The 14,115-nt window shown below is 41.8% G+C and overlaps 2 protein-coding genes and 1 long non-coding RNA gene across 3 annotated transcripts in view; 2 read left to right on the top strand and 1 right to left on the bottom strand.

The window, feature by feature from the left end:
• Positions 1 to 5,095, top strand: part of LOC124289337 (glutathione S-transferase 1-1-like) — a 7,605-nt gene extending 2,510 nt beyond the window's left edge. Inside the window, exons 2-4 of the mRNA XM_046725953.1 lie at positions 2,788 to 3,010; positions 3,945 to 4,121; positions 4,703 to 5,095. Of these exons, the coding sequence (XP_046581909.1) occupies positions 2,788 to 3,010; positions 3,945 to 4,121; positions 4,703 to 4,856 (554 nt within the window). The 3' untranslated portion in view covers positions 4,857 to 5,095. The remainder of the gene's footprint in view (positions 1 to 2,787; positions 3,011 to 3,944; positions 4,122 to 4,702) is intronic.
• Positions 1 to 9,800, bottom strand: part of LOC124289339 — a 17,659-nt gene extending 7,859 nt beyond the window's left edge. The window contains exons 1-2 of the long non-coding RNA XR_006901664.1: positions 9,789 to 9,800; positions 6,325 to 6,331 (exon numbers count right to left, since the gene is read on the bottom strand). This is a non-coding gene — a long non-coding RNA (uncharacterized LOC124289339). The remainder of the gene's footprint in view (positions 1 to 6,324; positions 6,332 to 9,788) is intronic.
• LOC124289336 lies at positions 9,626 to 14,115 on the top strand. Its single transcript, XM_046725952.1, has 4 exons — positions 9,626 to 9,923; positions 10,459 to 10,687; positions 12,193 to 12,369; positions 13,873 to 14,115. The coding sequence occupies exons 1-4, from the start codon at positions 9,758 to 9,760 to the stop codon at positions 14,027 to 14,029; spliced, it is 729 nt and encodes a 242-aa protein (XP_046581908.1). The 5' UTR covers positions 9,626 to 9,757; the 3' UTR covers positions 14,030 to 14,115.

Below are 14,115 nucleotides of genomic sequence, written 5' to 3'. Positions count from 1 at the left end.
ATGCTTTGAACGATGTTTTGGGTCGTTGTCCCGCTGGAAAATCCAAAAAATTTCCATAGAACACGTGAGCAGATGGAAGTAAATGTCCTTCGAGAATATCTGTGTACCGCTCACTGTTCATATTCCCTTTAAATACACAGAGGGGCGTTGTCCCTAACACAGATATGCCACCCCACACGTTATATTTCGGACTACTTTGGGCGCTGATACAAAGGTTTTTCAGTTTGTTTGGTCCAAATTTCAGTGTATTAGGAAACAGCCACACAGAACTTTTATCTGAGAAAATCACATTGTCCCAGTTAAAATTTCTATGCTGTAAGCACCAGTTCAACCTTCGCTCCTTTTGTTCAGGTTTCATGATCGGTGATGGAATTCCTCGACTTTTCTGCCAACTCATTGCATGCAGCTCAGTTCTAATTGTCTCCTTACAGACAGCCACAGTTCCTCTATCAATCATATCCAGCCTTAACTTTTCTAAACTCCTTCGTTTGTTTTTAGAAACAAGAATACCAAGCCGCCTCCTGTCACCGACAGTCAATTTTCTGGGCCTACCTGCGCCTCCCTGGTGCTCAATGCCATATCCATTTGCAATATTTTTCAAAACACAATAAACAGTGGACAAAGGGATGCCTGTTCTACTTGAAATCACTATAGCTGATCTGACGTCCTTGTTATAATACTCTAAAATCAACCCTCTTTTCTAAATCATCCATACTGAGGATCACTGAAAATGTCGTCTGCTAGCAAGTAAACAAAGGGGGATAACTCTTCACAAACTAATGAAAAAGGATTAACGGAGTTGTGTCTCTTGAATGAAACCAAGCACTTGGTAGCTGGTCAAGGTTGTTTATACTAGAAATCCAATTAAACATATCCCTAAAATTCGCAATAATTTCTGGTCATACTATACACGTAACGCTAAAATACAAGGATGGGTTGGCTCGGTGTATAATGCGTCTTTGTAGGGTATTCAGGACAAAGTGTGTCATGGTATCCCAGTTTACAGCACTAAGTACAACAGGGTAACCCCAGTCTGGTACGAGCACACATACCGTGGTGTATTTCTCTATGTATATTTGTGCATGCACTCCGCCAAATGAATTCATTAGCCTTGGACTTCAAACCCCATGCCTCTCATCCCACTTTCTATGCATAATGAGTTTCATACCAAACCACCAAATGTGCACAATCATGCTGTGAATAGAAGTAAAGACGCCCGTCCTGCCTGTGTACATATTGGTTTGGATTCGATTGATGTCGGTTGAGTCGCCGTCCCTTACATTTTCCGTTCACTATGTTCACTTAAGACTAAAATTCACATGCAACTATTTGGCCTTTTGTTTATTAAACACTAGAGTCGGATGTGGGATCTTGACTGATATAGCTCCACAGTCTATGCTTGCATTATCCAGTGAGTACATATCACTACAGGGTAACGGCCTCACGACAGCTGAGACTCGAAACGGTATGAACTGGGTTGGACGCATACTCTTCAAAACGCCCCTTGTCTGTGCACGGATGGGTCATGGTGCTTGGCTTCAAGGGCAATCTTTTTCTCTTGCGAAATGTCTGGCGACTAGTGTCAACATGTTCTCAACATGAAATTAGACCTGCAACTTACTGTGTTTGGAATGAGAACAAATGTATATACTGATGATGTGTTTGATTTAATATTGTTGTGAGCTAAATTCTTCATAATATAAATGTAAAGTATTAAAAACTACTCTTAGCTATAAACATTTTAGACATTATTTACAAGATAGGTATTTTATTGAAAAGAATGTAACCTTCAGTAAAAGTGAACAATATAAGTTTTATAAAAAGTGGATGTTATATCATGATTTTGCAAATTTTAAATTACTTTCTGAATTCTTTCTTCTTGTTCCCTAATGAAGAAAAAATATAGGCTGAATGAACTTGAACTTAAACAAACTTACTGTAATTATTTGAAACTTGTGTGATTGGTGAGTGAATGTGTTGTGAGGTCTTGTGTTGTTTTGTGCTTTGTTAGAAAAAACATCGTGTTTTTCTGTTGTCAAGTTTTTTGAAAGGCCCTAGAGTCCCCTGGCTCTATTGCCTTCTACCGTAATAGGGGAAACAGGAAATTAAAATTGTCAATTATAAAAAAATTAAAAATAATTCTGGCTACTGATATATTCGTTAAGGAATTTAACTGTTAAACTTTGACGCTGACGAATGCAACTCGTGATTCTTGCCCTGAAGTTTACTTGTATCTACCAATAACTAAATTTATACCAGTTAACACCTTCAGGAGTCCCTGAAAAAGGAGGTGAAGATTTCCATAATCGATAATAGGTGTGGCCACTTTTATATATTTGAGACTTTTTATAGGCGGAGAAGGTGAAAATAATTCTTCAGCTAAGGAACCGTTCATAATTTATGGCTGGTGTGTGTGTGTGTTTGATGGTGATGTTAAGGGGGGAGAGGGGCCACCCATTTTGTACACATGTACCATAGGGGGGGGTCATCAATTTTGTACATGACATGCAGGGGGAAGCTACTTACTTTGTACATCTTTTTTTTTCTGGGGGGGGAGGGTTTTTTTTATTCACATCGTACATGCTACTACATAAAAATCACCTCACACTCACACACGCGCACGCACGCACGCACGGCCCCTAAGGTAGGATTCCCTAGCCTATCATATTTCCATTCAAATATAATTCAAACCATGGACCTATTTGTTGGGTATATTACACTGTTACGATGGATAATCGGAGACTTAAAATCGAATTCGTTTCAACACAAAATTTTAAATATTTGCAGAACTTGAGGCGGAGCAAGACTTTGAGCTGGTGCGCTTCTTTCCCGGTGGCGATGCGGCTCATGACGCCGCCTACCGCAAGGACGTCCACCCCCATTGCACAATCCCGGCTCTGGTTGTTCCTGGACACATTCCCATCCTAGAGTCGGGAGCCATCTGTATGTACCTCGCCGACCGATACGGCAAGCTCCTGCCGGAGCCCAAAGACAAAGAAGATTACTACAGGTGCTTATGTCAGGCTGTAGACGGGAGTTACTGAGTGTCCTGATGTTGCTGGGAAATTGCTAAAATGCACTCAACGTATCCCAATTGCGTAGATCGATGCTCATGCTGTTGATCACTGGATTGTCTGGTCCATACTCGATTATTTACAGACCACCGCCATATAACTGGAATATTGCTGAGTGCGGCGTAAAACTAAACTCACTCACTCACATTCTTTCACGTTTTAAAAGTCCCCATCTCGTCTGGGTCTTTTGTTTCTCTCACAATATATATACAAAAAGAGCTTAATTAAGCACCCCTTGTATTTTTGCAATGATAGGTTTTCAACACGAACATAAAACTCCTCGTGGTGACCACGATGGAAAAACATGAGTTTTTCTGACCCGTATGATCCTTTAACTCATAAGAGACGACAAAATGATTGGAATCCATGTTGATTTTATGGTGATAATTGCTCATTTTATAAAACAACTCGGATTTCCATACAAAACCATATCTGTACAAGTATGGCCCTGGAATGTTTAATGTTGAATTCATTGGTGAATGTGAACATTCAAAATGTTATTTTGCGTGTCATACACGATTCAAGGTCAATACAGAGTGTAACCTCGATGAGACTGTATACCAGCACTCTCCTCCTCATACCCCCTGTCAGCCTCCTGATCCTCTGAAGGGGCAGTCTACGCCATTCCTCGTGTAGAGCAGCTTCCAGTTGGGGATATGCTCCAAAGGGTTCAGATCGGGGCTCATTCAATCGTGAGATATGACAGGGGGTGCTTAACTAAGTTCTTTGTGTATATTTTCTTGAGACTAAGCGTAGGTCTAAAAGGTGACAAACGGTTGGCACAAAAGCCATTTATATTGGGCAGTCATTTTATGTAAACCTCACCCGCCCTGGTTTACCGCTAAGTTACCTGAAAACCGCGTGTTTCAGCTTCATGCTCTACACCACGGCCACCTTAGACGGAATTTTGGACTTCTTCTTCGAACTGTACGGCATGAACAAGACCTTCACCGACGAGAAGGTGCAGCAGATGACAGATAAGTTAAACGCCGGCTTCGACTTCATCTCGAGAAGACTGCAGGGAAGACAATTCATCTGTGGAGACAAGTAATAATATTTTTTTTCGTAATCCATGTAAATAATATAAATGGCAAAATGACATGAGTTGGGTTCAACCAAAACGTGGCGCTGATCGTTCGGCTGACCTATTCGATGAAACCCAGAGAAATGAAAACTTCGGATCCTTACACGGCTAACCGAGGTAACCCTGCATACAATCCACTGCACGGGACCTAACATGTCTCTATGTTCGTATAGCCTATATCTTCATCTGGTGTAACAAGGTTGTTTCTACTGTGTAACATGAAGTATTTGTATTTATCAACACTGAGGACAATAGTACTCTCTTGTCAATTAAACATAGCTAGACGAAATGACAGTGGACGGGGCAGTTCCCCAGACCCTAGGCACCAAATTAAGGAGCCGAGTTCCAAGAAGTCTAGAAAGATTCGGCAAGTGTAAATTAGTGTGCCTCAGCTCTAGGCTAAAATGAAGAATTGTACTGGGTTCCTTTTTGAATAATATATATATTATATTATATATTAGAAAACACCCAGAAGCTCGGCACTATATACTGAAGAATATTGGTTATATCTTTATGTACATTGTTGATGTATATATTATTCCAGATTCACTGCTGTTGACTGCGTCTTTGGCTACATCATCTACTACGCAATGGTTTTGAAGGATGGAGCGCTGCTTAAAAACCACCCCGTGCTCCTGGAGTACCGCGACCGTATCCAGAAGCGGCCACACTACCAGGCCACTATCAATATGAAGTAGAACCCAAACCCTAGTCACGCTGTGTCACCTACCACTTAACATTCTCAGTTTTGTAAGAGACAATCACAAATAGATTACTGCTTTAAGACAGTACAACACATTCTTTTTAAAACATCGTAGTTTTTTCAGTTGATTGTAAACATCCTATTTTACTGTTATAGGATATTTACTGATTCTTTATCAATATTTATTATGTGATAAAGATTTAGTGCATAATAAAGATTTGTTTTGTAAACGCAGACCCTAAGTTTTTGTTGTGACTGGAATAAGTACGATTTTGCCTTGAACAACATAGAAACATTATAATTATGCCAGTGAGTGAATGGTCTTTTACGCCGCATTCAGCAGTGTGTCGGCATGTGCCGACTACATCACGGTGACATGTAAAAATTCCATAAACAGAGTAACTGGAGTGAGTGAGTATGGTTTTACGCCGCTTTTAGCAATATTCCAGCAATATCACGGCGGGGGACACAGGAAATGGGCTTCACACATTGTACCCATGTGGGGAATCGAACCCGGGTCTTCGGAGTGACGAGCGGACGCTTTAACCACTAGGCTACCCACCGCCCCCAGAGTAACTGGAGGCTGACCGCCTGAGACACTCAGTCAGGTCAGACATTTTACCCATCTGATCCTCATTTGATGGCCCTTGTCACAAGGATGGAATTTCATAAATAGGTAATAGAAATAACATTTTATTTCAGCTGTAATAAGTAAAAAATAGATACAAAAACATGATTTTACAATATATCTCAAACTGAAGATTTCATGGAGAGTTCCATCATGATTTAGTGTAAGCGGTGTCTACCAGTTGTCTGAACGTGCATGTAATCTTGTAGACTTTTAACGCTTCGTCTCTGAATACATATTTTGGTAGAAACAATATTATTCTTTTTAAACTGAAAAAGGAGCCCCAGTGAGATGGGAGATTCTGAGGATTCTGAACCTGAGGAAATCTAGACTTGCTTCATTTAGGGATTTAGCATGGCAGAAAGGACAGGGTGTGTGGAATAATAATGTGGCTCAGTGACTGTGAGACAGACTGACTTTGCTGCCTGGTGGAGTTTAAAATGAATACGCTGAAAAATATGAACGGCCGCAGAAACGCCAGACTAAAATATCTCCATTGAAGTGAAATGTAAGCACAGTGTTTAAGATTTAAGTTGAGCAATAGTTATATATAAATATATTGTTTTGAAACTTGAAGCTATGCACACTGACATTACCTAAAAATGTTGGATAGCGAACGTAAAATCTCCAAAGCAAACCTACAAGATGGTCCAAGAAAACAAGAGAGACGTTATGTGAACAAGTGCACATGGGTGTATCTGAAACTCTCGAAATGACCATAATGCAATAACCCATTTAAGTACTCGGGTTTATTTTTATCAAAGTACCTCATTCCTTACGAGCATTTTGATTGGTTTGCCGTATTTTCCCACATCATATTCATCGATTGGGGAACGAGTCTTCTTAGATCAGGTGGAAAACAGTAAAGGTAACTCAAGGCATCTCTTCACTATTGTAAGAAATTTGACTGACATCAAATCCAATGTTCCAAATAAATCCTGCGATGAATCTCAGTCTCAAGCGGAGAAGCTGGCCAATTTCTTCACTGAGAAGGTCAATAACATTGTGTCGGACATTGCATCTATACAAACAGGCATCAGCCCTTGGCCGGTGATCGAGAATTTGCTGGTGAACACCTTACTGCCTTTAAGCCAGTCAATGAACTTCAGTTACTCAAGATTATCCAATCAATGAAAAGTAAGACTTGTTCCCTGGACCCTATACCATGCTGGCTGTTCAAGTCTTGTTCATCCGCAATCATCACTGCCACCTGTGATCTGCTTAACACATCACTTTCAAGTGGATGTGTTCCAGATTCATTCAAGAAGGCCATAATCACACCTGTTCCAAAGAAAACAAACATTCATCCATCAGACCTCAAAATCTTTCGGCCAGTTTCTAATTTGATGTTCATCTCTAAAGTCTTGGAGAAGGTTGTTTCCTTTCAACTACAGTCTCACATCACCGATCACAATTTGTCAGAAGTGTATCAATCTGCCTATCGGAAAGGTCATTCAACAGAAACAGCATCAGTACGACGTCGTGTTCACAACGATATACTAAGAGCTATGGACAAACAAGAAGTCGTACTCCTTGTCATGCTTGACCTCTCAGCGGCCTTTGATTCCATCAGTCATGCCATTCTTCTTTGATTCCATCAGTCATGACATTCTTCTTTGATTCCATCAGTCATGACATTCTTCTTTGATTCCATCAGTCATGCCATTCTTCTTTGATTCCATCAGTCATGCCATTCTTCTTTGATTCCATCAGTCATGATTCTTCTTTGATTCCATCAGTCATGACATTCTTCTTTGATTCCATCAGTCATTCTTCTTTGATTCCATCAGTCATGCCATTCTTCTTTGATTCCATCAGTCATGCCATTCTTCTTTGATTCCATCAGTCATGCCATTCTTCTTTGATTCCATCAGTCATGCCATTCTTCTTTGATTCCATCAGTCATGACGTTCTTCTGTCACGTCTACGCCCCACCTTTTGTATTACCGATGTGGCCTTAAGATGGCTGGAATCCTATTTGAAGGGCAGGTCAATGCGTGTATGTGTTGACGGTTCTGCATCAAGATCAATATCAATCCAACATGGCGTCCCACAAGGATCTGTTTTGGACCCAGTATTATTTTCAGTATATATTCAGCCTCTGGGAGATATAATCAGGAGTCACTCACTGCTGTTTCATGGTTGTGCTGATGATCAGCAGTTGCATATAACCATAAAACCGACAGATGTGTCAAGTGCCGTCACTACGATGCAACACTGCATCACTTATGTCCACAAATGGATGTGTGCAAATTGCTTGAAATTGAATGGTGACAAGACATACCTCATCGTTTTTGGTACTCAGAAACAGTTATCAAAACTCCCTCCTGTGAGCAATAAAGTGGATTCAGTCCTTGTCCATCCATCATCACGGGTCAAGAACCTTGGAGTAATCATGGACTGCTTGATGTCCAGTAAAGCTCAGGCACTGAAAATAGCTCAAACTGCAAATTACCATCTCAGCAAAATAGGCACAATCCGCATCTACACTGATACGGACACTTGCAAAACTCTCATGAATTCCTTTGTCATATCAAGATTAGATTATGGTAACTCCCTTTTGTCCGGATCAACTGTCATCTCGCACCTTCAACGAATCCAGAACAAAGCAGCGCGAATAATCACCCGTACTCGCCCAACTGAACACATCTCACCCATCCTAAGGCAACTCTACTGGCTTCCTGTTAAGCATCGTATCACATTCAAACGTCTTCTTCTCACGTACTCCACACCTAATGTGGACTCCTCACCACAGTATCTCAAAGACCTTCTTAATCTGTACCAACCCGCAAGAACTCTCAGATCCTCAACCAAGCAGCAGCTCAGCTCGCTGAAAATGCCTTCTCTGTATATGCTCCTCGACTCTGGAACTCCATTCCAATGGACATCAAATCTGTGGACTCTGTTCAATCCTTCAAAAAGTCTCTAAAAACATTTTTGTTTAGCCATTAACTCTTTTCCACTGCTTTCCTCAAAAGCGCCGTTGAGCAGGCCTAGCCTGGAAATAAGGCGCTATACAAGTGGATTATTCTATTAGAGACTGCAGAAAAGGGGAGTGGTGACGAACTATTTAGCAATAAATGGTATACCCACAATGTATTACACTAAAACAAGCTAACTACCTTTGCTGGGGCGGTTGGGTAGCCTAGTGGTTAAAGCGTTCGCTCGTCACGACGAAGGCCCGGGTTCGATTCCCCACATTTATACAAATGTGAAGCCCATTTCTGATGTTTCCTGCCCTAGACATTGCTTGAATATTCAATTTGCTAAAAGGGAGGTAAAACCCAACTCACCCACTCACTCACTACTACCATTGCGATATGCTCGGGCCTGCCCCTCCATATATATTTCCATGGTGGGAAGGACGCGTACGTGTGAAGGACTTTTTCAGTCGATTAGCTTTATCTACCAGCGATAAACTATGAAGTTAAAGGTTCGTATAGAATTGAATTAGAATTGAGAAATGATACAAAAGAAAGAATGCACACCTTGTGATTTGGGATAATTTTACAAACAACAGCGTAACTATTTTGAAAAGTATTTTGATAGCCAACCACGATGTCGCCAACGCCCCATCTTCCCCGCCCAGCGCATATGATGTTGACGGGACAAAGACATGCCCCGAAATGGTCCACACTCAAAATTCATGTAAAAATATTTACAGTTTTTTTAATAATCCCCCCAAACCAGAAGTGTATTTTACTTAGTACGTCAGTTTTTAATGGAAAACCAAGGATGGTACTCTCTCACCCAGACATTCGACAACTGGGGACACTCCGTCTTGCATCGACCCATCTTCAACGCGTCAGTTGTGTAACTCAATACTTGTAGTCGTGTAGCGTGTAGCGTGGTAATTTTAAATTACTTTGCCCACTTCTTGATAGGGACTGAAAAGATGTTGAAGTCTAGATAGTGCTCCCTGGGCTCAAGTTTAACGCACGATATTAAAGCTTGATGACTTCAAAAGACCTTTCTAACTTGATGTTTGTATTTATCTGCACCCAAAGATCACATTGAAAGAATAGAGAATTTGAAAGAATTCCATTCTGTATTCGTTGACGCAACATCGTAAAGATATTGTTCGAGACAGTCATTGACGGTACGCCTGTACTGACTTGACGCCCCTAAGACGGAGAAATGGGGTAGCCCTAATCCAGTTGATCTAAAAATAGAGCACAGGCGCAGCACAGGCGGGTTGGTGCATTGACTGACATCCAATATCTGCCAACTGGGTACATTATCACAGTGAAGGAACTCGATTTTCATATATGTTGCATGGGACACGCCTCTTGCCAACACTAACTCGAACACAAGCTCTCCCATTTTGCCACCGACCCAACTTCAGCATTACAATGGCCGACACCGACGCTCCGAAAATGAAACTGTACTGGTTTCCTCAATACCGCTCCGTCCGAAATATCTGGCTGATCAAAGGTGAGTTGACCGTTGTACCCTGTATGTGTAACATTCATGGCAGTTGATTATAAAACTATTGATCTGTGATGTTAGAAATACCGTCACACTGCGAGACCTATAATCAACACATGTGTGTGTGTTGCACCAATTTAATGCAGCAAGCAATGGGTAATTTGAAAAACAGTGCATGGCTCGCTGTGAGTTGCCCCGAACTTCAAGACACGTAGCGTTTAAATCACTCCTTCCGAATTGTCTGAAATTAGTTGCCATGCTTCGGAGATTCTTTAGAGGGTTTACACATTGTTGAGCAAGATACCTTTGATGAACATACACTTTGTAGAATGCAGTTAGAAAAGAAAATTGCGTGGAACTAGAGCGTTAAGCAAAACCGGTCTCCCAGACGCAAGAAGATAAATATTATAAAGCAGTCTAACTCAAGTCTAGATTGCCTCAGCCCTGAATAAAATCAATTAATTCTCCGTTAAAGCCCTTCCGCAGTAGATAATGAAATAACTGTTTATGTGTTAATTAAAAATGATCTTTCGTTGACCAGAGATGGGCGTGGAGAACGATTTTGAGTTTATCCGCTACAAGCCTAACGATGAAGACAATCCCGCCGACGTCGCCGCCTACCGCAGGGACGTCCACCCCCACGGTACTATCCCCGCCCTCGTCGTCCCCGGGGAGGGGTCCGTACTGGAGTCAGGGGCCATCAACATGTACCTGGCAGACAGATACAAGAAACTCCTGCCGGAACCCAAGTACCTGAAAGACTATTACGAGTACGTGAAAAGTGTTACGTTAATGTTACGTGTAGCGAGCAATGTAACAGTTTATTTCACTATCATGTACGGCATCACTCAAAGTATGTATGTATTGCACGATCACCATTTACTCCACTGAAATGGCTTATTGCCATAAATGGGTTATTGCACAAATTGCGGTTTATTGCAAGATCAAAGCTTACTAAACTGTCAAGGTCTACTGCACATCACAGTTTAAAGATTGTTGCACTTGTATCATTATTGCACGATTACAGCTACTTCACTGGCTTATTGCACTAACGGGACTATTTGCACTGTGGTCTCTTGTCCTTTACACTATGTTGTGTTACAGCTTCATCATGTACGGCAACATTGTTGTCTTATTGCACTACGTTGTGTTACAGCTTCATATTGCACGGCAACATCGTTGTCTTATTGCACTATGTTGTGTTACAGCTTCATCATGTACGGCAACATTGTTGTCTTATTGCACTACGTTGTGTTACAGCTTCATCATGTATGGCAACATTGTTGTCTTATTGCACTACGTTGTGTTACAGCTTCATCATGTACGGCAACATTGTTGTCTTATTGCACTACGTTGTGTTACAGCTTCATCATGTACGGCAACATTGTTGTCTTATTGCACTATGTTGTGTTACAGCTTCATGTACGGCAACATTGTTGTCTTATTGCACTACGTTCTGTTACAGCTTCACCATGTACGCCAACATGGTTGTATTATTGCACTATGTTGTGTTACAGCTTCATCATGTACGCCAACATTGTTGTCTTATTGCACTACGTTGTGTTACAGCTTCACCATGTACGCCAACATGGTTGTATTATTGCACTATGTTGTGTTACAGCTTCATCATGTACGCCAACATTGTTGTCTTATTTCACTGTGTTGTGTTACAGCTTCATCATGCACGGCAACATGGTTGTCTTATTGCACTACGTTGTGTTACAGCTTCATCATGCACGGCAACATGGTTGTCTTATTGCACTATGTTGTGTTACAGCTTCATCATGTACGGCAACATCGTTGTCTTATTGCACTATGTTGTGTTCACAGCAACATGGTTTCTTATTCATGTTGTGTTGCTTCATCATGCACGGCAACATCGTTGTCTTATTGCACTATGTTGTGTTACAGCTTCATCATGTACGGCAACATCGTTGTCTTATTGCACTATGTTGTGTTACAGCTTCATCATGTACGGCAACATCGTTGTCTTATTGCACTATGTTGTGTTACAGCTTCATCATGCACGGCAACATGGTTGTCTTATTGCATTGTGTTGTGTTACAGCTTCATCATGTACGGCAACATGGTTGTCTTATTGCACTACGTTGTGTTACAGCTTCATCATGCACGGCAACATCGTTGTCTTATTGCACTATGTTGTGTTACAGCTTCATCATGTACGGCAACATCGTTGTCTTATTGCACTATGTTGTGTTACAGCTTTATCATGTACGGCAACATCGTTGTCTTATTGCACTATGTTGTGTTACAGCTTCATCATGCACGGCAACGCCACCCTGGATGAGCTCATCGAGTTCTTCTACGAGCTGTGGTTTGTGAAGACGCCCTTCAGCGATGAGAAGGTGAAGAAGATGACAGACAAGTTTGATACATGTATGGACTACCTGGCCACGAAGCTAGAGAACAGGGCATTTCTCTGCGGGGACAAGTACGGCAAACGTTACATTATGTTTTATACACCTGATATATTATCACTAATTAGCATTTGCGAGCCCGATGACACGACAATTCGGTAAGCAAATGTGAAACTCTTTCGACAGATGTTAGGAAAAGCGTAGGATGCAAGACATAATGCTTCTTAAATATTGGTATCATTCGGCAGATAAAGGTCGGTGTTGGCACAATTATACTAAAATTGTTTACAAATTGCATTTTAATGTGTAAAGATTATAAGGTCGGACAATTTCCTCACGTTCACTGCCAACAACTGATTGCTGGTCTCGAGCGGACTGATGAATATGTTCTGGATTCTTGACACCACATCGTGATTCCGAGAGAATCGGCCTCCAACAACCTAGGCTGACCTCAAGAGGGGAGTGGGTAGCCTAGTGGTTAAAGCGTTTGCTCGTCACGCCGAAGACCCGGGTTCGATTCCCACATGGGTACAATGTGTGAAGCCCATTTTCTTGTTTCCCCCGCAGTGATATTGCTGGAATATTGCTAAAGGCGGCGTAAAAGTAAACTCACTCTCTCAAGAGGGGAATATTAACAATAGTGGATCGAGTGGTGATGCTCGGGTTGACAGGTGTCATGGTCTCTGGTCCTGACTCGACTATTTCCAGGCTGTAGCTAGAATGTTGATGATATGGGCTTTTAACAACGAACAGTGCTTTAGTGTGAACATGACCACAAAGTATAAGACCCGGAAATGATTTATGGATATTTTACAAAGAATATTCGCACGAATGTCCCACTGGACTATTTAAAGCGCCTTTAGCAGCTTGTGGAACCCGTGAAGATCCGGGTTAGAATTGGTCTTCAGCAACCCACGCTTGTAGTAAGAGGGAACTAACGGCATCGGGTGGTCAGGCTCGCTGAATGGTTGACACATGTCATCGTATCCCGTAGATCGATGTTCATGCTGTTGATCACTGGATTGTCTGGTCCAAACTGGATTATTTACAGACTGACGCCATATAGCTGGACTATTGTTGAGTGCAGCGTTAAACAATAACCAAACAAAGCTACAAAGTATATTTATGTGCACTAATGCGCGGGGGTGTGTGTGTGTGTGTGTGTGTGTGTGTGTTCAGACAGGAATGCTTACAGATCTTTGGAACCTTGAAACTCGCAATTCCAAACCTCCTTGATGCTTTGCCCCATCCTCGGCAATATTCTCCCAATTTGACGGCGATCTGTTGATAATCGAGTGACTGGTGTGATGAGCAGCTACCCAGTTGCTATCAGACAGTTCCAACCCCGAGCCTGACCATCTGATCCACGTAGTTCCGATTTACAGCTAACTAAGGTTACTGGGGACCTAGTCCAACACGAATAACCACCAACACTTTCGCTGAAGGGTTGTATGACGAAGTGGGGTGTAGCCAAGCTTAGGTTACTACTTAAGATCATCCAATGCCAACCTAACATACCAGGTTCATATGCAGCATTACTCACTCACTCACTCACTCACATCTTCCTCTTTCTCCAGGTTTACTGCAGCTGACACGGTATTGGGCTTTGACCTGTACATCGCCGCGGTGTTTAATGACGGCAAACTACTCGAGAAACATCCCAAGATCAGAGAAGGATATTACGCTCGGCTTGAAAAGAGACCAGCATTTCAGGCAGCAATCGCCATGGCCTAAGACTGTTGCTGTCAAATTGTTACCAATAGTGGACCAAGAATCGTAGTGTGTATGATGTGGCCTTGAATAAAACTGGACGAAATATC

The sequence above is a fragment of the Haliotis rubra genome, unplaced genomic scaffold (assembly GCF_003918875.1).
Source record: "Haliotis rubra isolate DU_JTF1 unplaced genomic scaffold, ASM391887v1 Scf44, whole genome shotgun sequence".
NCBI lineage: Eukaryota > Metazoa > Mollusca > Gastropoda > Lepetellida > Haliotidae > Haliotis > Haliotis rubra.
The sequence above is the reverse complement of the archived record's forward strand: the minus strand, read 5'-3'. Positions and strand labels throughout refer to the sequence as shown.

Coding starts and splice junctions, on each gene's coding strand:
- LOC124289336 (XM_046725952.1), top strand. CDS start 9,758: ATGTTGCATGGGACACGCCTCTTGCCAACACTAACTCGAACACAAGCT. Junction 10,688..12,192: donor TACCTGAAAGACTATTACGA/GTACGTGAAAAG, acceptor GTTGTGTTACAG/CTTCATCATGCACGGCAACG. Junction 12,370..13,872: donor GCATTTCTCTGCGGGGACAA/GTACGGCAAACG, acceptor CTCTTTCTCCAG/GTTTACTGCAGCTGACACGG.